General features: G+C 42.7%; 1 protein-coding gene across 1 annotated transcript; it reads left to right on the forward strand.

Annotated features, from left to right (window-relative positions):
• Positions 1-5,876: 5,876 nt before the first annotated feature.
• Positions 5,877-15,215, forward strand: atmin (ATM interactor). The gene is made up of 4 exons (XM_078400733.1): positions 5,877-6,145; positions 6,524-6,652; positions 7,511-7,710; positions 12,364-15,215. The coding sequence occupies exons 1-4, from the start codon at positions 5,888-5,890 to the stop codon at positions 14,183-14,185; spliced, it is 2,409 nt and encodes an 802-aa protein (XP_078256859.1). The 5' UTR covers positions 5,877-5,887; the 3' UTR covers positions 14,186-15,215.
• The last annotated feature ends 7,022 nt before the right edge of the window (positions 15,216-22,237 follow it).

The following is a 22,237-nucleotide window of genomic DNA, read 5'->3' on the forward strand; positions in this document are numbered from 1 at the left end:
GCATGATAAGTCTTTGTATAATAAATTGTTGTACTTGCTTGGATCTCTGGTTTCTTTATCACGGGCAGAAAATGTTATAGCTCCCTAAGAGGTGTGTTCAAACTGTACTGAAGGAGAACTCGAGCCAGTTTTGATACATTGTCCATGTGTATTTGAAATAAAGCAAACCTAGCTAAGGAAATGGGTTAAACTATAGATTGGGGGAGAAAGAGGATTGGGGGCTTTTTATTTACTTGAGATGGCTCAACATGCCGCAGATTAACCATGGCAACAATGAATCATCTCTACTCTGTACACTTCATTCCATACTGCTTTACATTTAATGGCCATGTCTCTGAACAGGAAAACGGAATCATTGAGATTTTTAGCCAATTGAGATTTTGACATTTAGTTTTTAATTTTGGAGATGCAGCATTGAAACAGGTCCTTCGGCCATCGAATCCATACCAACCAGCAATCACCTATCTCTGAATTTCACTCCCCGAGCTCTAAACTTCCTCACCAATGTAAATGACCTCCATATCTACTCTTTCAATCCGTTTCAGGGTCCTGTATTTCAGTGAAGTAATCTCATTCAACTACACTGCAGAAAGTATCTGATTCCTCCTGATTTATCATGTATGTGTACACTGGGGTGACTTGATTGTAATCATGTATTGCCTTTCCGCTGACTCATTAGCAAACAACAAAAGCTTTTTCTGTACCTCTGTACACGTAACAATAAACTAAAGATAATCCTCTATGCCCAAATTAATCTATCTTTGGCCACTATGGAGATTTGAGCAAAAGTCTAGACCACTTTGTTATAGTATTGATGTGAGCAGTGCACAACTCCAGTTTAATGTCTCCTCTCTCAAAGTAGATGTCATATTCTGGTTTGACTTTATGACACTATTTTGAAGAATAATTGGGGTTACCCAGTGCATTGGCCAATGTTTCTGGTTTAGCTTTATTAGATGAGGGATAATCACGTTCATTTGTTGTAGTTTGCCTTCCCCATGTTCCAACATTCTTGTCGTTATATATTTCAAAAATATTTTGGGGCATAGTGAAAGCATGGATAGTGCTGTATAAATTGGGACAATCAATGAAATAAAGTTATTGTCAAATATTCTGTACCTTCTAACGCCATGATTCTTCAATCCTGAACGATGAGGACAGCAGGTTCATGGGAGTGTTGCAAAGCTCTCAGAACCTTCTGTGGAAGAAATGCTGTGAATTAAGAAAACCATTAAGTCCCTTTACCACCATCTCAAGACAAAAAATGAGTAATAAATGCTGCCTTTGCCAATGATGCTGGATGTACACATCCAGTAAGTTAATAACATTTGCAGATTGTTGCAACTGGTAGCCACATAACACAATTTACAGCTCACTGCCTCATTAGGGAGGTCACAAATTCTTCACAAGGAGAAAATATTTAATCTATTGTATAGATGCTGACAATTTGTGTCTTGGGATTTGAAACAAAACCAGAAAAGGATGAAAAAAGACAAGTAGATCAGATAGCATCTGTGGAAAAGGAAACCTTAAACATTTTGAGCCTATGATCCTTCATCAGAACAGGAAAGAGAGATGCAGGTTGTAGTATTGAGGGTCAGAGGAGAGCCGGGGAGTGGACAAAAGCTGAGGCAACACTCCTCGACTTGGCGGGCACAGCAGTTTCCAGTGGTCCGGGCCTGGGTTCGACCGGGAAGGCGGTGAAAGCCGGCGAGGCAGTGGATGTTGGTGCTGCACCTCGTGGTGGCAATCTCAGCCTCGTGATTTAGGGCAGGCGGCACGGTCCAGCGGTGGAGCCACCGGCCTGCGGGCAGTTGAGTCGCGTGTCGGTGGAGGGACCGGTCTGAAGGCGGGCAAGCTTGGAATCCTTGGTAGAGTCCAGGTAGGCGAGGAAGCTTTTTTTGAGGGCGTGGATCTGTCACTGAATGAAGTACAATTGCGGTCCATTGCAGGTCTGGGTGAGTGAGGCCCGGAGCTGTGGGAGAGTCAGAGCGAAGGTCTGCTGGTGCCGGCCCATCGCAGCCAGTGAAGAACGCAGGGCGCGAAAATAGAACTGTTACGAAAAGCGACAGATCGACTGTAATCTGGGTTGGTCCCGAACTGGGATGTCTGGAACCGGAGCTGGAATCTATGAGGTAGAAGATGGAGGTGCATACAAGCACTGAGAAAACACACGTGGCTGTGGTAGCGAGTCTGGATTTAAAATGTGGTCGTAGAGTTGGAGAGCAGGAGGAATCAGAGAGGGGTAGCAGCAAAAGATGTTGCAGAACTCTCGTCAGAGAGCAGAACTTCAATGTAGACCTACTTTGTAGCGCTGCTGTGAAACTGACACAATTGAGTCATCTAAGGAAGCCAGACAACTTGGAACTTGCAATTGTTCACAATATTCTATATAATAAGGTTTCTTTCCACTCTGGTTTTGGGGATTCTGCGTAAATTTAGTTTTATGATGAAAGATAAAGCTGTTTTTGCATCATTAATACAAGTAAATGAGTGTTTCAGTCTAGCTATTTATTTAAAGATTGCTAGTGCACTATTGAGGAAGGAAGTTCTGGACTGAGAAAGCTAGTATATTTAATTACATTAAATTAAAGAAGGGCAAATGGACTGGTTAGATAGGCAAAAAGTGTTTTGAAAATGATGAAGTCTGAGGTAAGTATCCTGGGGAAAATGTAACTAAAAAACATAGCACAAAAAGTAAGGAGATTTGTGTTTGGTAGATTATTTCTTTGTTGTAACAATGCTTCTTGGCAATAAATCTTATACCGTTGGATAGCCTGTTTATTTCCCTTTTAAATGGCGCCACATTTGTAAGGAACATGCATTTGTGGGATGAGCAGCAGAGCTGAGTATATGGGTTGCGCCCATGAAAAATTTGCCAAATCATCTCTGCCAATGCCAAACAGCTTATTCTGCTGTTGCTATTGACTCTTGTTTTGAGCTTCTGGTACCCCCAGGTGCTGACAATCAGGTGCCTGATTGGCACCTGATTGGCAGCATCTGTGAGCACGGGCCCTGCTACCGTGGTCAGTAGGTGTCTGCTCCAAGAATCGGCATGCCACGTTTGACTGATCTGGATAGGGCCCGTGAGATAGGGCAACTTCAAGCTGGTGTTCCGCAAAACCAAGTGAGCCCTAGTACCATCTCCAAAGTGAAGGCCAAGTTCCATATAACGGGGGATATCAGAGACAGGCCGCGAAGTGGGCGTCCCAAGAAGACGACACCCGAAGAAGACCGTTTCCTCACCCTGTCAGCACTTAGGAACCGTAGGCTGTCTTCTACAGATTTGCAGTCAAGGTTTGCAGGACGATATGGCCGACGCCTCTCTGCCCAGACAATTCGGAACAGACTGCACGCAGCCGATCTCCGGTCTCATAGGGCTGCCAGGAGGCCTGCCATGACTGCCCTTCACCGTCAAGCCAGTTTGCGCTGGTGTCGGCAACACGTGCACTGGAACCTGAACATGTGGAGGAACGTTATGTTCAGCGATGAGTCCAGATTCTGCCTACGGCAGTTGGATCATAGGGTCAAAGTGTGGAGAAGACGCGGAGAACGCTATGCTGATTGCTGCACCGATAGAGCAACATCTTTTGGTGGAGGCAGTGTGATGGTGTGGGGCGGCATCTCCCTCACTGGAAAAACGAGGCTTGTCATCATTGGAGGCAATCTCAATGCAGAGAGATATTGAGATGAGATTCTGCAACCAGTGGCAATCCCATATCTCCACAGTCTGGGACCGAACTCTATCCTCCAAGATGACAATGCTCGCCCCCACAGAGCAGGGTTTCTCAGAGACTACCTCCAGAATTTGGGAGTGGAGAGGATGGAATGGCCTGCCAGCAGTCCTGACCTCAACCTCATTGAACACTTGTGGGATCAGCTTGGGCGTGCTGTTCGTGCCAGAGTGACCAACACAACCACGTTGGCTGACTTGCGACAAATGCTGGTTGAAGAATGGGATGCCATCCCACAACAGTGTGTGACCAGGCTGGTGACCAGCATGAGGAGGAGGTGCCAGGCTGTTGTGGCTGTGTATGGTTCTTCCACACGCTACTGAGGCTCCTGTTTATTAAATGAATAAATTGTTAAATTGCCAATATGTCTTGTTTCTTCAGATTTCAATCATCCAATCCACCAAACAACACCGAACAAGAGTCAATGGCAGAATAAGCTGTTTGGCATTGGCAGAGAAGATTTGGCAGATTTTTCATGGGCGCAACCCACATACTCAGCTCTGCTGCTCATCCCACAAATGCATGTTCCTTACAAATGTGGCACCATTTAAAAGGGAAATAAACAGGCTTTCCAACGGTATAAGATTTATTGCCAAGAAGCATTGTTACAACAAAGAAATAATCTACCAAACACAAATGTCCTTACTTTTTGTGCTATGTTTATATTAGAATGAGCAGTAAATTGAAATAGATCCACTTCCCACAGAGGGAACAATGCAAGGGGTCATGGATTTAAATTGATTGGAAGAAGAGAATTGAGGAAAAAATTGTTTTTCATTGAAGTAATTGAAAGATGAAACATGGACATAGGCTCTTTGGCCCACTGACTTTACACTAGTTTTATGGTATTCCCTATTCTCAGCCAATCCCCCTACACACGGGACAATTTTGAGAGGCCAATTAACCTACAAATCCGCACGTCTGGGATGTGTGAGGAAACGTACATGGGTGCAGGCAGAACTCCAGTGCATACTCCTCACAGACAGCACCAGAGAACAGGCTCAAAGGATTCAGGATATCTTTATTTGTCATCCAAAAAACAAGTTTTTTGGACGAAATTTAGTCACCCACAGTCCAACAATAAGAGCAATAAAATAATCAAATTACACAACCCCAACCAACACAAAACACAAAAAAAAGAAACATCCATCACAGTGAGTCTCCTCCAGTCCCCTCCTCACTGTGATGGAAGGCCAGGATGTCTTTTCTCTTCCCCTGCCGTCTTCTCCCGCGGTCAGGCTGTTGTACTTGCCATGTTCCAGGCCGCGCCGGACGGTCAAACCCAGGTCTCTGGTGCTGTGAGCTAGTAGCTCTACCAGCGGCGCAACATTGCCCTCAATTTGCAGGGGGGGGGGGGGGGGGGTGTAAACCTCATTGGGTAAAAGTTGTGGAGGCAGATGGATAGTGGAAGACCTACAGGATTACACTGGGGTACTGATACCATGATCATATTGAATGGTGGTGCTGGCTCGAGGGGCCAAATGGCCTACTTCTGCACCTATTTTTCTGTTTTTCTATGTATCTGTACTGCAAGAGCCAGAAGTGGAATTAACCCAAGGTGCATGTTTTTGCCTGGTGTGGACACTGTCATGAACAGTCGCTTCTTATCTACAGATTGTTGTGATTGCATTCCATCCCTGTCTACTGCCTTTAACCTTGCCAGCGGCATTCGGTGTTTTGTGTCCTAAACTGTTTGGGTTGCTATGGGGCAGCTTGCAGTACACAATTAATTGAACGCAACAAAATAGCAAAGATAACAAGTATTTTATTGTCATTTTTGGACCGAAATGGAACAATGCCATTTATCTATTTGCAGGAGCAGCAGCAGCACAACAGGTTTGTAGACAAAGTACTCAATAGATGATATAATAAACAAACAGATAAACTTTAATAAATAAAATAAACAATTGTTAACGATGAAAAACAAAGGGAAAATATTGCTTTTCTTTTGTTCGGCCGACAAGTGTTTGAAATAGATAACAATTAAGCGAACTTTACTGATAAAATAAATTGTTTATTGAGCAAGATAAGCACCATCTCAGGGTAATATTTAAGGCGGGGCATGATTTGAGGTCATGCGAACTGACGGGGGTGGGGTCAAGGTGTGATGGACGGGCCCTTCAGCCAATGGGTGGGCGGGACCGCGCGGCAAGATGGCGGCAGCGTGTGCGCATGCAGGCTGCGAGCGGGATAACGGCTCATCGCCCCCGACCCGCTCCCTGTCCGCGCCGCCACAACAGCAACAACAGCAGGCGGCCGGTCCGCCGGCCTCTCAGCTCATCCGGCCGTCGGTCAGCGAGCTGAGTCGGGAGGTGCGGACCAACATCTTGTGCACGGTGACGGGCTGCGGCAAGGTGCTGCCCAACCCGCCGGCCCTCGGCATGCACCTCGCCAAATCCCACAGGGTGCAGGTAGGTGCGGGGAGGCCCGTGGCGAACCCCCCCCCCCCCCCCCCCCCGGCACATATACATCCCTGCCCCTCAACCCCCTCCGGCTCTCTACCCCTCCCCCCCAGCACTCACCTCCTTTCCCAGCCCTCGCCCCCTTTCCAACCATCGCCTCCTTTCCCAGCTCACCCCACGTCTCTCCCCTCGCCCCCCACCCCACACACACACACCCCCCGCACCACTCCCCCTCCCACCCCACACACACACACACACCCCTCCCCCCACCACAAACCTGGCACACCGGGGTGGTGGTAGAAACAGATATGACAGTGGTGTTTAAGAATCCGAATAGCTTTTGTAGTTGTGCGTTATTTATTTATTTGCATTTGTTTCTAATTGCAGGGTTGCAGCCTTAACCCAACTGTTAAGAAGGATTTGAAATCTTCTGTTCAGAAAGTATACTGCTGCCCCATTGAAGGTTGTCCAAGAGGACCAAACAGGCCATTTTCTCAATTTGCCCTTGTTAAGCAAGTAAGCAGTGGTATCCTACAATTCTGTGTTTACATTGAGCTTGTTTATGTTACTGACTGAACCTTGAAGAAATTCAAATCAGTTATCAAATAATAAACTACACTTTCTGGGTTGAAGTTGCAGATTAGCAATTTTGTGGCAATGTATATTTCTTAACCAATTTTCGAAATATAGTCATAGAGTCAAACTGCAAGAACAGGCCCTTTGTCCCAACTTGCTCACATCGGCCACCATGTCCCATCCACACTAGTCCAACCTGGTTGCGTTTGGCCCATATCCCTCTAAACCTGTCCGATCCATGTACCTGTCCAAATGTTTCTCAAACATTGCGATACTACCTGCCTCAACTACCTCCTCCGGCAGCTCGTTCCTTACACCCATCACGCTCTGTGTGGAAAAAGTTACTCAGGTTCCTATTAAATCTCCCCCCCCCCCCCCCCAAAAAAACTATGCCCTCTTGTTCTCAATTTCCCTACTCTGGCCAATTACCATTTTCTAGTCATTACCATTTTTTTATGGGGGGAAACTGCATGGAAATTGCCACATGACTCGTTGTAACAGCACCTTTGCTTCCAAAATATATTTCATTTTTCCAGTGTTTGGTTTCTGACAGCAGCGAGTTAGATCTGATTTTAGGGAAGATTTTTTCACTTGAGAACCTTGTGAAGCAGATCAGCCTTCAGTGTGAAGGAGCTGTTTGTGGCCTTTGGAGAGTGAAAGATGGGAGACTGATAAGAAGAGAATGAGAATAGTTATGTCCAGAGACGAGAATGAAGGGGTTAGCCAGTAAAGGCTGTTTATCCATTTTATCTGCTGCAGTTTAAGCTCCTTTTTGCCATTTTTCTAATTTTTCTCCAGCACTTTATGAAAATTCATGCTGAAAAGAAACACAAGTGTGACAAATGTAATAATTCGTATGGGACAGAATGGGACTTAAAGCGACATACCGAGGACTGTGGTCGTATTTTCCAGTGCACTTGTGGCTGTCCTTATGCCAGCAGACCAGCACTGTTGTCCCATATTTACAGAACTGGACATGAAATCCCAGCAGAACATCGGTAAGTGAATGATATTTTGAGCACGATCCAGGCAGATCAAAATGTTCACAGCATTCTTTGTATAGCTTTCTGTGTGGCAAGTCATCTATTCTGTATCATAAACTGATGATTCAAACAGCTGTTTGTTTTTCTTCTTGAATATGTTTAACCATCACGTTAGAACCATACTGATCTAATCTGAAGAAAGGTCTCAACCTGAAACGTCACCCATTCCTTCTCTCCAGAGATGCTGCCTGTCCCGCTGAGTTACTCCAGCATTTTGGATCGACGTTCGATTTAAACCAGCATCTGCAGTTCTTTCCTACAAATACCGATCTAATGATGAGTATTCTCATTGATGATAAACGAACTCGGTTCTGTAACTTGTTTATATTGGCTGAGTTTCAATAGTTTTATTGCTGGCCAAGCAGTTAGCATTCGGGCCATTATTCTAACACTGACAGCAACTTCTGTCCCGAATAAATATCGGCAGCAATTTGTCCTGGACTAGCCATGTCGAAGCAATGGCCAAGAAAGCATACCAACGCCTCTACTTCCTTTGAAAGCTATGTGGTTCGGCATATCCCCAGCAACCCTTACCAACGTCTACCAGATTTGGGAACAGCTACATCCAAGACCGCAAGAAATTGCAGAGAATTGTGGACATAGCCCAGACCATTACACAAACTAACCTCCCTTCTATTGACTCCATCTACATCTTGCATTGCCTTGGCAAGACCATCAGCAGAATCAAGGACGAGTCTCACCCCAGTCACTCCCTTTTCCCAGCAAGCAAGAGGTTCAGATGTTTGAAAACGTTTGATTCGGGGACAGCTTTTCCCCAGCTGTTATCAGGCAACTGAATCGTACCCACACCAACTAGAGTGTGGTCCTGAATTGTGAAATGTGAATTATATATATATATAGGTCTGAAGTGCTATTCCCTCATCTCGTTTCTTTCTTAATCTCGTGTCTAATCGCATGTCATAGACTAATTTTATGTTTCTTTTTATATATTTATTAAAAATTAGAAATCAGAAAATTTCTTGATCAGCTACTGTTAATCCCCCCGACACTTGCTGAAAAGAAGCACTAGATAGGCCTCGTATCAGGATCTCACGGATTCTCTTTAGGAAGTGCCAGATTAGGAATAACATTAGAAAGCGAGAAGTATATGCCAGCGATCTAAATTATTCATTGTGGGGTGTTCCACTATTTTGCTGTTGACCAGAAAATGCAGGCAATTATTGTACCATCTTTTGAAGGCAGCATGAAGCTTGTGATCAGATGATTTTCTGATAAACAGCTGGAGGCAAAGCAGTGAGCCTGGTGTTCTGGATATGCTAACTCTAGGTATGTGTGTAGGTGACTGATGTATTTTCACAACGCTGTATTACCAAAAATTACCTAAGAAAATATTGTTGATGTTGTCTCCTCCGGTCTCGCAAAGTTTTGAGAGGATTTCAGCTTATGTTATTCTTATAAGAAATGTGGAACATTTTTCTTTTATCCTCTGGTATTTTTGTTTCACTTATTGAACTTGTGTACGATTGTACTAATTCATAATATGATCTGACTGGATAACATGCAGACAAAGCTTTTCACTCTACCTCGGTATACTTGACATTAATATGCCAATACCAACCTCGGTGTTTAAAAATAACTTGCCCTGCAAATCTCCTTAAAAATGTACCCCTTCAATTTTTTACATCAAAGCTATGCCTTCTAATAATTGACTGTCTACCTTATATATACTTCTATTCGGTTTCCCCTCAATCTCCAAATCTTCAGAGAAAAAAATCCAAATTTGTGTAACCTCACCCTATAACTAATACCTTCTAATCCAGACAGCATTCTGGTAAACCTCTTTTGCATCCTCGCCAAAGCCTCCAGATACTTTCTATAATGGTGCAAGTAGAACTGCACACAATACTCCATATAGTCTAACCTAAAGTTTTACAAAGGAGCAATTTGCCTTCCTGAATCTGGAACACGATTCCCTGACCAATGAAGGCAAGCATACACTTTCTTTACCACTCTATCTACTTGTGTTGCTACTTTTGCTATGGACTTGAACCTGTGATCCCTCTGTACATCAATGCTGTCAAGGGTCCTGCCATTCATTAACTGAATATTTTCCCATTACATTTGACCACCCAAATAGCAGCACCTCACACTCACCCATATTAAATCTATTTCTCTCTTCCCCACTAAAACTGTCGTCACTCATGCTTCAATTATTTCCAAGCATTTGGGTCTGATGAAGTCTGAGGAGCGAACCACAATGCAGACTGGCTTCGTCGTCGGTTTAAAAAGTGTAGTGTGGATTAAAGGAGTTTGTAGACCATCTTTAGCACAAGTTACATGCGTTGATTCTTCTGAACTAATTTCATTCTTTCCTTATTTAAGGGCATGTGTTCGGCAATCTTGATTAAGGAATTAATTCCTTTATTAAAATTAATTTATTCTTTTGGGAAACAGTTCATGAATTTAAAATTTGTGTTTTGTGGAGGGGAAAATGGCAGCAGATTTTGCAATGTTAATTATGTAGTTTCTCTACCTAGATAGTCTGTGGAGATAAAATTAAAATCTGTTACATAACGATGAGCTGAAATTTCTTTACACCATTAAGATTCTTCAGTCACCTTCATAAAATTTATGAATGCTCAGTTATTGAATAAATTCAAGGTTGTGATTGATTGAGGTTTTTTGGGGCTTAAGGAATTAGCTGCTGTCTTATTTACTGGCAGTGTAAACTTAAGTCTATGTAGCTTGCTGCTATTCCTTATGTTCTTAAAATAGAGCTATGTTGATCTGGCAGCTTGGCTGCCAAGTAGCAGATTTCAAGTTGCCTCGGTGAAAACATTGACATTTGTGGAAACCTGTTTAATAACTTTGGACTTATTGCAGAGCTGTATAACTCACACATGACTGAGAATCATTTCAGAAAGAGCCAAACAAATGGAGATCTTTTTCACTGAAACTACTTTCCTTTGGTTGATGTGAAATTGTAGTACAGATAGTGTCACGAAGAAGCAGGACTCACAAATCGAATAACTTGATCATGAAAGTTGAATGTTTCCAATTAAAAACTATAAGGAAAATAAAACTCTTGGATCACTCTGGTCTTCAGTGTTAGGTAGAGTAGTCCAGGCCCAAATTAAACTGAACTGCAGTTGGCTATAAGTAGTAAGCTCATTCCTGACTTTAGTTTCTGCATGTTGCAACACTTGAAGTCAGGAATACTCTAGACTTTACATTAGAGATACAGTGTGAAAGCAGGCCCTTCAACCCGCTGAGTCCGTGCCGACCAGCAATCACCCCATACATTAGCACTATCCTACATACTAGGGACAGTTCTACAAATTACCAAAGCCAATTAACCTACAAACCTGTACATCTTGAGATGTGGGAGGAAACCGGAGAAAGCCCTTGCGGTCATCGGGGGAACATACAAACCCTGTACAGACAGCACCCGCAGTCAGGATTGAACCCGGTCCCTGACGCTGTAAGGCAACACTGAGCCTCAGTACAGCCCTTGAGAGGAGATTAGATGCTAAACATCCTATGTTATTGCTGGTCTCAGCACAGAGATTGGGCAGACAGTAGCTGATTCTCGACCCTCTTCAAATCCTGGCTGAACACAATTTCTGTAATTCCTTACTATCCAATCGATCACAGCTACATCCTGGGGTTTCACTGAGGGCTGGTTAACATAAACATTAATTTGTTATCTTCCCCTACCTTGTTACAGTGGTGCAGAATCCAAATGCCCCTTGCCCAATGGGAGGTTTTAATGCCTTTAAATGTATCGATGAATGTTATATTATGTTTTGTTTTTAAAACTGGTTCCCATTTGAATTATCTGACTGCTCGCCCTATTCTATGACTCCTGAAAGATGTCCATGCCTAACAATACCTGACACACAGTAGTTCCTAAAACTGCATGTGTCCTGATGGAGGGTGCTACATTTAGATTCACCCAGCCGTGGGGATGGTTTTAGCTTCCAGAGTCAGTAAACCACTTGTCTGGTGAAAGTTGTTAGTTTGATGTCCTGTGGCACCAGTCTTGCGTTGAATCCTTTCACCTGTTGCAAATATTGACTGTGGCACTTCGACTTTTGTTTTAAATCTAGTATCAGTTGTAATGTTTCTCCTTTCCATTTATGATAAATGAATGAAAAGAATCTTAGCCAGCCTACTTTTATCTGTTTGGCATTGATACTAGATGCCCATTTGTTACAAAAAGTTACCATGATGGAGATGAATGCATGGCTAAAGATAGGTGAAGGGAAAGAGATGAGCAGCGAGTAATTTTTCTTTCCCAAAATTCTGTGGACACTGTAATTGACCTTGGTGTCCATGATTACAAATAGTCAACTATGGTTGTACCCTGAATGCTTCACAGTTGGCAAAGTGCTTGTGTGTGAATGTTTCAGTGTTTAAAAAAACCCTATGGGGCAGCCTATGTTGTTCCATTTATTTTCACTGCTAGATGAGTGATTGGCACGCCGAGGGTGGAAATTATACTTTCGGGCAAATAATTGTAAATGGATTCCTTGATATAAAATTGACCTCGTCCAAAAATAAAAGATTACAGGAATTTTTGCAAAAGAGCTCTAATTTTTTTCATCTACAGGTTGTAATGAGCTAACCTGTCTGTCTACTGTCTAGGGAACCACCATGCAAGAAGAGGAAAAGTGAATGGTTAAATCAGATTCATTTGAACAACATTGCAAAAAAGCAGGAAACCCAGTCAGTGCAAGAGGCGGTGGAGATAAACAAGGGAACCTGCACTGAACACTCTCGTGGAGATATCAGCAATAACCAACCTCCGGCTCCTGTAAAACAAATTCAGAAATTGTTGTTGCCAAAGCCCAAAGCTGCACTTGTCAAGCTTCCTATTATGCACTTAACACCTTTACCAGTTCTTTTATCTTCAGGCATGTCCATGGATAATTCTGTCAAGTCCATTGTTGTTGCTGTTGACAATCAAGGATCTGTTGTGAATACAATGCAAGTTTTGCCTACATCAGTGGGAACTCTGATACCAACAGTTGAGACAAAACCATTGAATTTTAAAGGTGGCGTGCCCACCTCTAAGATGCCCAGCATCATGATGGTCAAACCCGTCAGCACTGCAGTGCAAGTTAACATGGATTCACCTTTTGCCAGTAATCATGGATTACAATCACTCGGAGACCTGGGTCAAAAGAACAAATACATTTCTATGAACGTTCAGACAGACATATCGTACCTTGCACAGAGCACACCACCGGAATCTCTAAATATGTACTGTGCTCCAGAGAGCACTGTGTCAGCCTGTGCACAAACAGTTTTGAGTTTTGGTGCTCAAGTATTGCTCCCTGTAAGTGTACAAACACAAACATTTCAACCAGACTCCAAAATCACCACGTCAATAAGTGCTCAGACAGATCCTTTTGGTCAGTCCAGTTTCCCATTATGTAATGTTTCCAGGAAAGCTCAGACTTTAGTCAACTCTGATCAAGAGAAAGACCCTACAGTTCAAACACTAATTAACGCAAGTAATCACGAGGCGATTTTTGATCATTCTTTAGTTACTTCTTGCAGTGTCTGCAGGCAAACTCAAACTACTTTTGCCCGGGAAGCAATGGGAACGGACCATAGACTATCCTATAACAATGATGCTCTTTTACAGAACTCTAATAAGTCAGCTGTTGATTTTCACATTCAATCCACTTTACTTCAGCAGAACGCAATGACAGACAATCAAACTCAGACAATTAACCTTTTTAATGACTTAGAAAATATCTTATCTGAAAGCATAGCGGAACATTCGTTAGAACACCGGGGTCTTTTATCTGATGCCAGCAATGTTTCTGCAGAGAGTATGACCGGCAGCCAGTCGCAGAATGCGGGTATTGACTTTGACATTGAAGAATTTTTATCTGCAAGCAACATACAGACGCAGACGGAAGAAAATGAGTTTGGCACTTTACAGACAGAGTCTGCATTGGAATCTTTGGATATTGAAACTCAGACTGACTTTTTGTTTTCAGACAATCCTGCCCTGGTATACAACAGCAGGAGACCGTCCAGCTATTTAGGACTAGAAATGTTTGACACACAGACTCAAACAGACTTCACTTTCTCATTGGACAGCAGTCCACATCTACCTCTTGATAGCATTTTGAAACAGCCCAGTTTCTCCCTAAATGTGGAATCGTCTGGGACGGAAACCCAAACAGACGATTTGCTTGGTAGAAATAATTTCAGTAGTACCATTGAAAGCCAGGTTCAGTTAAACTGTGTTGAAACGCAGACAGCCAGTAGTTCCTCTGAAAACCTTGGCAGTCTTTTTTTCACTAGCAATGAAACACAGACGGTAATAGATGACTTTCTCCTGGCTGACATGGCGTGGAAACCGATGGAGTGCCATTTCAGTTCAGTTGAGACACAAACATGTGATGAACTAGTTTCCTTCTTTGAAAATGCTACTAAAAGCACCAATTGAGGTAAAAAGATGACGGGGCATGGATTTCAGCTTTGCGGCTTGGTAGTACCAAAATTTACTGTTCAGTTGAAATACTATGTAACTGTGTCTTGTTTTGAAGCAGTCTTTCGGGGATATCAATTTAAATGGGACTGGAAATCAAAAATAACACAGATATTTAAAATAACGTGGGTATTGGGATCTTTCTTCCTGTTGGGGGCTCTGCATACTTCCTCTTGAATGACACATCTACTGTCTCCTAACATTTTAGACTTCTGATGAAATACAACTGTGATTCTCCATTCATTATGCAAACATTACTTCCATCTCATCCAATTTGCCTGTTTAGCTTCCCTCTCAGTGCCTTTATCGGACACACCATTAGATGTGCGTATCCCACAGGGCAATTGCAGAATCAGATGAAAAACATAATTGCCCCTGTTCCTACTCTTGTATATATCAATTTAGTACATTGTGTGATACTTTTCTTTATTTTTTGTTGTACCAGACTACTTTCTGGTTTAGAGTTTCATGAACGCCTGGCATATTTGTCTAAGGGGTTACTTACATATGTGAATCTTCCTAACCCACAAGAAAAGGCTTTTGAGTAAGAAAGCAGCACGTTGGCGCAGCGGTAGAGTTGCTGCCTTACAGCGATTACAATGCCAGAGACCCGGGTTCGATCCCGACTACGGGTGCTGTCTGTACGGAGCTTGTACGTTCTCCCCGTGACCACATGGGTTTTCTCTGAGATCTTCGGTTTCCTCCCACACACCAAAGACGTAAAGGTTTGTAGGTTAATTGACTTGGTATAAATGTAAATCGTCCCTAGTGTGTGTAAGATAATGTTAATGTGTGGGGGTCGGTGCGGATATGATGGGCTGAAGAGCTTGTTTCTGCGCTGTATCACTAAACTAAATTAAAACATGCCATTTGGCAGCACAAGTTATGTTTTGAGCCTAAGATAGATGTAAAATGCTGCAGCAACTCAGCGGGTCAGGCAGCATCACTGGAGAAAAGGAACAGGTGGCATTTCAGTTCAGAATCCTTCAGACTGAAAGTGTGGGGGGGGGGGGGGGGGGGGGGGGGGTGGGGGGGGGGGGTGGTGGTGAACTGGAGGTAGGAAAGGCCGGAACAAATCAGGGTTGGCAACAAGATTAGGGAAGGGTGGAGGCCATAGTGGCCCATTGTTAGCCTTGGAAGAGGTGATAACGAAGGGATACAGGGATGCGAACAGTGGAACTAGTGGGATGACTAGGGTGGAAGAGAGGGAGTGCAGGGGTTTCTTGAAATTAAAGAAATCAAAGTTTATACTACTGGGTTACCTTTTCTTGCCTCTAGTTTCTCTTCCCCACCCACCTACTTTTAGTCTGAAGAAGGGTTCCGTCCCAAAATGTCACCTGTTCCTTTCCTCCAGAGATGCTGCCTGTCTCACTAACTTGCTCCAGCATTTTGTGCCTATCTTTGGAATAAACCAGCATCTGCAGTTCCTTCCTACACATTATATTTTGAGCTTCTGTCCAATCAAACAGCACTTTTCAGCACGGCTGCCTGCCATGCTGAGTGTTTCTAGCATTTTGTATTTTTATTTCAGATTTCCAGCATTTACATTTTTTTAATTTTCATTGAATGTCCATCATTTCAATAGAACTAATGCACTTCATGCAGTCAGATTATAGTTGTTGTGCGTAATTGCATTAAAGTCTAGATCATTGCTTTAAATAAAAAGGAATACCTGTCCTCAGGATGTTTACTAGTGAACCTCGCCCTTCTATTCCTGCAATGTAGAATCTCCGGTGTAGTTGCTCTTTGCTCTCCTGTCGTTAATTACTAAATCTGCACACAGCAGCTTCAGCTCTTTCATTTACAGAAAATAATTAGTCTTGTGGTCATTAGTATTTAAAAACTCTAGTGTCATATCCTGGATATTCACATATTTACTTCACCAGTTCACATGAAAATATGAAGTTATTCTCTGCTCAGTTATGTGTGCTATTTTTAGCAGGATAAAATGAACAAGATTTTCTTGCATATCATGAAAAGGTAGTAGACTACATGAGGCAATCGGGGATATTATTGAACTATGTGTGACATTCTTCCTGACTTAAGAAATCTCAGCTGAGGTTCCATCCATTAATAGTGCTTACAAATTTATTAAATTTAGTTCTAATTAATCAGAATATAGTTAATTTTCTTCACCTGCAATCTCTTTGCAAAGCATAACTCTGAATACATGCTTATATTTGGCATGCGTAATCATCCTTTCTTAAAGAATTACTCTGGTGCAGGTCCAGGGCTGGGTACTTGCAAGTTAATGCCACCCAAATACCCGGGCATTGGTGGGGCAAATAGACGTCAGGTTCAAGGGAGATCCTGGGCTTCAAAATCAAGGCTTGCAGTGTATATCATGAGTTCCATTCAAACCTGACTAAATAATGTATATAATTGTGTCACTGGATATTTCTGATACCTATTTTGGATCATACAGTTAAAATAATTTTATGGGAAACCTTTTTGCTTGCTGTATCTCACGACTGAATCTTGTTTGCCGGATTCACAGGAAAAATGGTTAATCTTCCATTTCTATATTCTGCGCTTTCAGGTGGATGCTCCTTTTCCATTTACAATCCTTTGATAATTGACATTTTCTGGTGCTACCAATAAACTTGGAGCTTTGAGTGTAACCAGAAGCACTTCTGGAAACCAGCCTCGGCCTGAATTGGTGGTTCCACCATAAAATCGTTACGATGTTTTATCAGAATTGGTGATTCCGTGAAAAGAATTGCCATAAAAAAAACTTGTATTCCATTGGTTCCACCAGTTGAACAGAATTAACAAAGAATCAATAAAGGTCATGAAGTCAGGGATGTATTTGTAAATGTAAATTGCTCTAAGACATGTTTCTCAGAGCTATGGTTGTCTGTATTGGGTATTCATGCCTTAAATAGTGTAAACACTATTCGTAAATAACTTGCAGCTTGGACTTTGAAGACAGTTAAAAGCTATGAGGCATTGGAAACTTTTCAAAAGGGCATTTTGAAGCTATATTTATAACAGGAATGGGATGCAGTGTGTTCCGTAGTGCTGGGGTAGAGGCACAGGGACTAGGCATGGTGTAAATAGCCCTTTCGTAATGCTGTGATAGAATCAGGTACTTTTCTTCCCAGGTAGAAGAATTGGTAAGCAACGGATTTGTCCGTGGATTGCAGTCAAAATGCATATTTCAAGTTGAAATGTCATTTAAATTTTGGAGGTTTCAACTTGGTTTCGTTGATGACAAATGATATGGTGACTTTCTATCTTTCACATATCCTGTCATTTTTCTCTTTCTGAATATTATATTTTACTCGCTTCCTGAAAGTGCATATGGTTGGTGCGTGTGCTATTTGTTTCATTAGCACAGTGTTCACATTTAGGCCAAAAACCATGTTGCACCCAAAATGATCATCTATTTTTTCCAGCCCAAAGTTGGTTGTTTTGCACAGCATCAGCTAGGTTGTCCTATGTGTATTTGTGTTTCAAGGATCACCCTGCATTTGGTACATTTTTAAAATGTTAATTGACATAGGTTGTTCTAATATCCAGGTCAAATTACAAGACCTCTTTTTGCATCTACTCTTTAGGGTTATGCTGCAATTATTGGACCTATTTAACACTGATAGCAAAAGAGTACAGGTAGTTTGTTCATATACTTCTAATATGTAGGTACACTGCTACTATGACACTAATGATTCATTGCCTTAACTTATTTTATTCACCCAGTGCCAGTTTTAAAACTATAACCGCCAGTATTATTTTTTGTTTACAGTGTAGCCTAAAATGATGTTGCCAGATAAACTGCTCATTTTCCTCCAATCCAGTTGAGCTTATAGGACTTGGTATTACAATCCCTACTGTAATCGGCACCTTCTTAATCTCTTGAGTGGGGGTAGGGGTAAAGACTTAATTGGGGTCATCAGGTGGGCACCCTCCTTCCTTGGTGTATCGTTGATAGGCCCACGACACCTCCAAAGGGCTCAACAGCGATACCTGGCGTCCCAGGTGCGCTCCCCTCCGTTTTTACCCATGTTGCTGGTCATTTTGCAGCCCAGTTGGAGTCTTTCCACTTCAGCCACAGCCAGTTGGTGCTTCGCTCGGCAGCCTCTGACAGCGATCTGACGGCTTGCCGGAAGGCCTGTCCTCGGACCCATTCCCTTCAGGAGTCTGGTTGTTGACATGGCTACAAACCCTCTACAACCAACCTCGACAGGGAGCACCTGGGCACGCCAGCAGCGTTGTTCTGCCTCGGCTGCTAAGTCTGAATACTTCATACATTTGTGTTCATGCGCTTCACCAACTGCAGCCTCCCAAGGCACAGTTAACTCCACGATGTACAGGGACTTCTGTGAGGTTGACCACAAGATCAGGTCCAGCCTGAGATTAGTTGTGATGATCTCTGGTGGAAATATGAGCTTCTGGTCTAGATCAACCTGCATTTTCCAGTCCCGGGCAGTGTCTAGGAGGGTCGGTTCCTTTCTTGCAAATGGCTTCTCTGGAAGTTGTCCTGCTCTTACAAAATGGGTGGTTTTCAAGAAACCAGGCGTTGGGGAGGGAGGGCATTGGTGGTAGTTCTTCTTCCTTCCAAGATAATCGTCAGTTGTCGCAGGACCTGATTGTGCCTCCATGTGTAGCGGCCTTGTGAAAGACTGGTTTTGCAACCAGTGAGGATGTGCCTTAATGTTGCTGGGGTTTGGCAGAGAGAACATGATGGATCTTCTCCAAACCACTGGTTCAGGTGTGGGAAGAACATCGTAGGTGGCTCTGTTGGGTTCTTTCCCTCCTGTCAGCTGTCTTTCTACGCCGTCACATGGTCTTTCCCTAGTTGTCAGCTGCACTTTCACAGCAGTCACTGGATTACTCCAGTTTATCAGTTGAGCTTATAGGACTTGGTATTACAATCCCATTAAATAACTGTGATTTATTCCCTGGTGCGGCCTGAAGTTTATGAATAGAGTTTGGCACTTTGATCAAATTATTGATCTTTGTTGCCATAGAAATCATGGCATGACTAGCAGACATTTCAACACAAAGAACTTGGGTTAATTTTACTGTTTCACTTGAAACCACTGGATTATTTGATTTGAGTAAACCATGGACTGCAGCATTGTAGCCTTGACTACTGCCCTCATTAACATTCACCCTTTATTAAAATAAATCATTCCTGTGTTTTGTTTAATTAATTAAGAAAGTGAGAGATTATGGCTTGTTTATTATTTTCCAATGTATATACATGTCCTCTTGCTAAAGAGACATTTCATGCTGGATGAGTAAATAGTAACAGCAATTCTTAAATGATTAATGAATTAATGATGCAGTTCATTTTACATCTTGCACACTAAGTGTCCTGCTATTTTATTCGATAGAATGTAGGATTGCTTTCTTTAAAGCCCCTTTTTTGTAAATGGACAACCAAAGTGAGCTATCCGAATGAAATTGACAGTCACTGTGATATTTATTTCAGGTTGATAAGTAGCATGCTGCTTGAAATTTAGCTTATAACTTATTAATGGCAAGAAACCATTGAAAACTGTCAACTTGTAAGAGCTTCTATATCAGTCCCATACACAAACTCTTTCTACTTGTGATGGGACATTGAGCCATTTCACTGTCCTCCAGATGCCTCTGGTGAATAGAGAATTTTGGTGTATTGCAAAGTCAAACCAACCATTCAGTCAGTCTGAAATGAATTAACATTATAACTGGCATTGTTTGGCTGCTCTTTGCAGCCCTGATATGGAATGGCAACGTTAGATAAGAACGGGATGAGTAGTGAATCGTCACATGCTAAGGCTTGCACATGGGAATAGCCACCTCGTTGAGGTTGTGGAAACTTAGACACCTCCTGGAAGTGGAAGAGCAACATTGGCACAAAGAAAATATGGACAAAATAAAATTCACGGTTCATGACTTCTGCCTGAATTAGCCTTTAGAATACTGCACAAAAGGGTTTATGTGACTGAGATGTTGCATTGATAAACTGCTACTGAATACACCATTGACTTGCATATTTACATCACATCGATTTCTTTGAAAACATCTAAATAATTATCTTCTGTATAGTCAATGTGTAAATGCATGTAATAATGAAGATCTGAATGTGACTTTTCTTTTCAATATTGTGGATTTTTGTTGTTGTTTTTGATGCTTGAGTAATGTTAAAATGTCACAAGATGTGTTGTACTCCAGTTAGCTGAAATTTTGCACATTAAAATTATTTGCTGGTGTCTGATGTTAGTGGATATTTTGTGTCAAACACAGATGCTGGTTAGAATTTTGCAAAGTTGCACAAAATAAAGATCAGTTTCTTCAATATGAACAGTGTGTTGTAGTTTGGTTTGTTGGCATCCATCTATTAAAGTGCTTTGGAAGATTGCTATTTAATATAATTGAATTCCATGACTTGCTTTCTGAAAGTTTTTTTAAAGAGGTGGTAACTGCAGATTTGGCATTTTCTCACATCTGCATGGTTCAGGCAGACACCTAATTAGGTAAGGCATAGCAAGATACCATCCTAATGCAGACAAATTAGATTTGGTACAAATGGACAAATAGGTCGGCATGAACATGATGGGCTGAAAGGCCTGTTTCTGTGCCGTTCAACTCTGACTAAATAATCAGAAGAATCTAAAACAATTTTGCTGTGAAGTATCTGACTATTTAGAACAAAACTTGTTTTTTTTTCTCACCTTCCACCCCACCAGCCAGCGGATCCAACATATTATCCACCAACATTTCCGTCACCTACAACAGGACCCCACCACTGGCCATATCTTCCCATCCCCTCTCCTCTCTGCGTTCCGCAGAGACCGTTCCCTCCGCAACTCCCTGGTCCACTCGTCCCTTCCTACCCAAACCACCCTAACCCCGGGCACTTTCCCTTGCAACCGCACGAGATGCAACACCTGTCCCTTTACCTCCCCCCTTAACTCCATCAAAGGACCCAAACATTCTTTCCAGGTGAGACAGAGGTTCACCTGCACCTCCTCCAACCTCATCTATTGCATCCGCTGCTCTAGATGTCAACTTATCTATATCGGCGAAACCAAGCGCAGGCTCGGGGATCGCTTCGCTGAACACCTGCGCTCGGTCCGCATTAACGCAACTGATCTCCCGGTGGCCCAGCACTTTAACTCCCCCTCCCATTCCCAGTCTGACCTCTCTGTCATGGGCCTCCTCCAGTGCCATGGTGAGGCCCGCCGGAAGTTGGAGGAGCAGCACCTCATATTTCGCCTGGGCAGTTTGCGGCCCGGTGGTATGAACGTCGACTTCTCCAACTTCAGATAGCTCCTCTGTCCCTCCCTTCCCCTCCTCCTTCCCAGATCTCCCTCTATCTTCCTGTCTCCACCTATATCCTTCCTTTGTCCCACCCCCGACATCAGTCTGAAGAAGGGTCTCGACCCGAAACGTCACCCATTCCTTCTCTCCCGAGATGCTGCCTGACCTGCTGAGTTACTCCAGCATTTTGTGAATAAATCGATTTGTACCAGCATCTGCAGTTATTTTCTTATACTACTTGTTTTTTGAGGTTGGTCTTGGGGATAGATAAAGAGTGTTAATGAAATAAAGTAATAGAAAATGCCACAACTAGATTCTAATCAACCTTTTCTACCTTGGTCCTCAGTGTGCCTGCTCTTCTCATTGAGATTTGCACGTGTACTAAAAGGTTGGGGATTAGTCTATGAAAAACGTTATGCAAAGTCAGCCAGAGGATTTCTGCATGAGTGGTTCTCATTGCCAACCTCTTGAGGTGACAAATGCCCTCAAGAGTATGGTTTCACCAGGCAATATTTGACTGACCCAGATAATCATTCACACAAAACTTGACGCGGAAATAAAAATGGGAACTGGAAATACTCAGCAGGTCAAGCAGCGTCCGTAGAGACAGGAAAAGGTGTTAAGGTATCAGGTCACAACTTAATCTGCTATTTTGTTAGCTTCAAAAACCTTAGTTACTCGGCTGTTCAATGGCAGTGGATATTTGTAAATGAACCCAATCCTCGATTTACTGAACATTTAGATTTCTGTACTTTAATA

The sequence above is a fragment of the Rhinoraja longicauda genome, chromosome 6 (assembly GCF_053455715.1).
Source record: "Rhinoraja longicauda isolate Sanriku21f chromosome 6, sRhiLon1.1, whole genome shotgun sequence".
In the NCBI taxonomy this organism is placed as follows: domain Eukaryota; kingdom Metazoa; phylum Chordata; class Chondrichthyes; order Rajiformes; family Arhynchobatidae; genus Rhinoraja; species Rhinoraja longicauda.

Excerpts from the sequence above, each read along its gene's own strand:
- atmin (XM_078400733.1), top strand. The coding sequence starts at position 5,888 with ATGGCGGCAGCGTGTGCGCATGCAGGCTGCGAGCGGGATAACGGCTCA. Across the intron at positions 6,146-6,523 it reads CCAAATCCCACAGGGTGCAG|GGTTGCAGCCTTAACCCAAC; the intron begins GTAGGTGCGGGG and ends TTCTAATTGCAG. Across the intron at positions 7,711-12,363 it reads GAAATCCCAGCAGAACATCG|GGAACCACCATGCAAGAAGA; the intron begins GTAAGTGAATGA and ends TCTACTGTCTAG.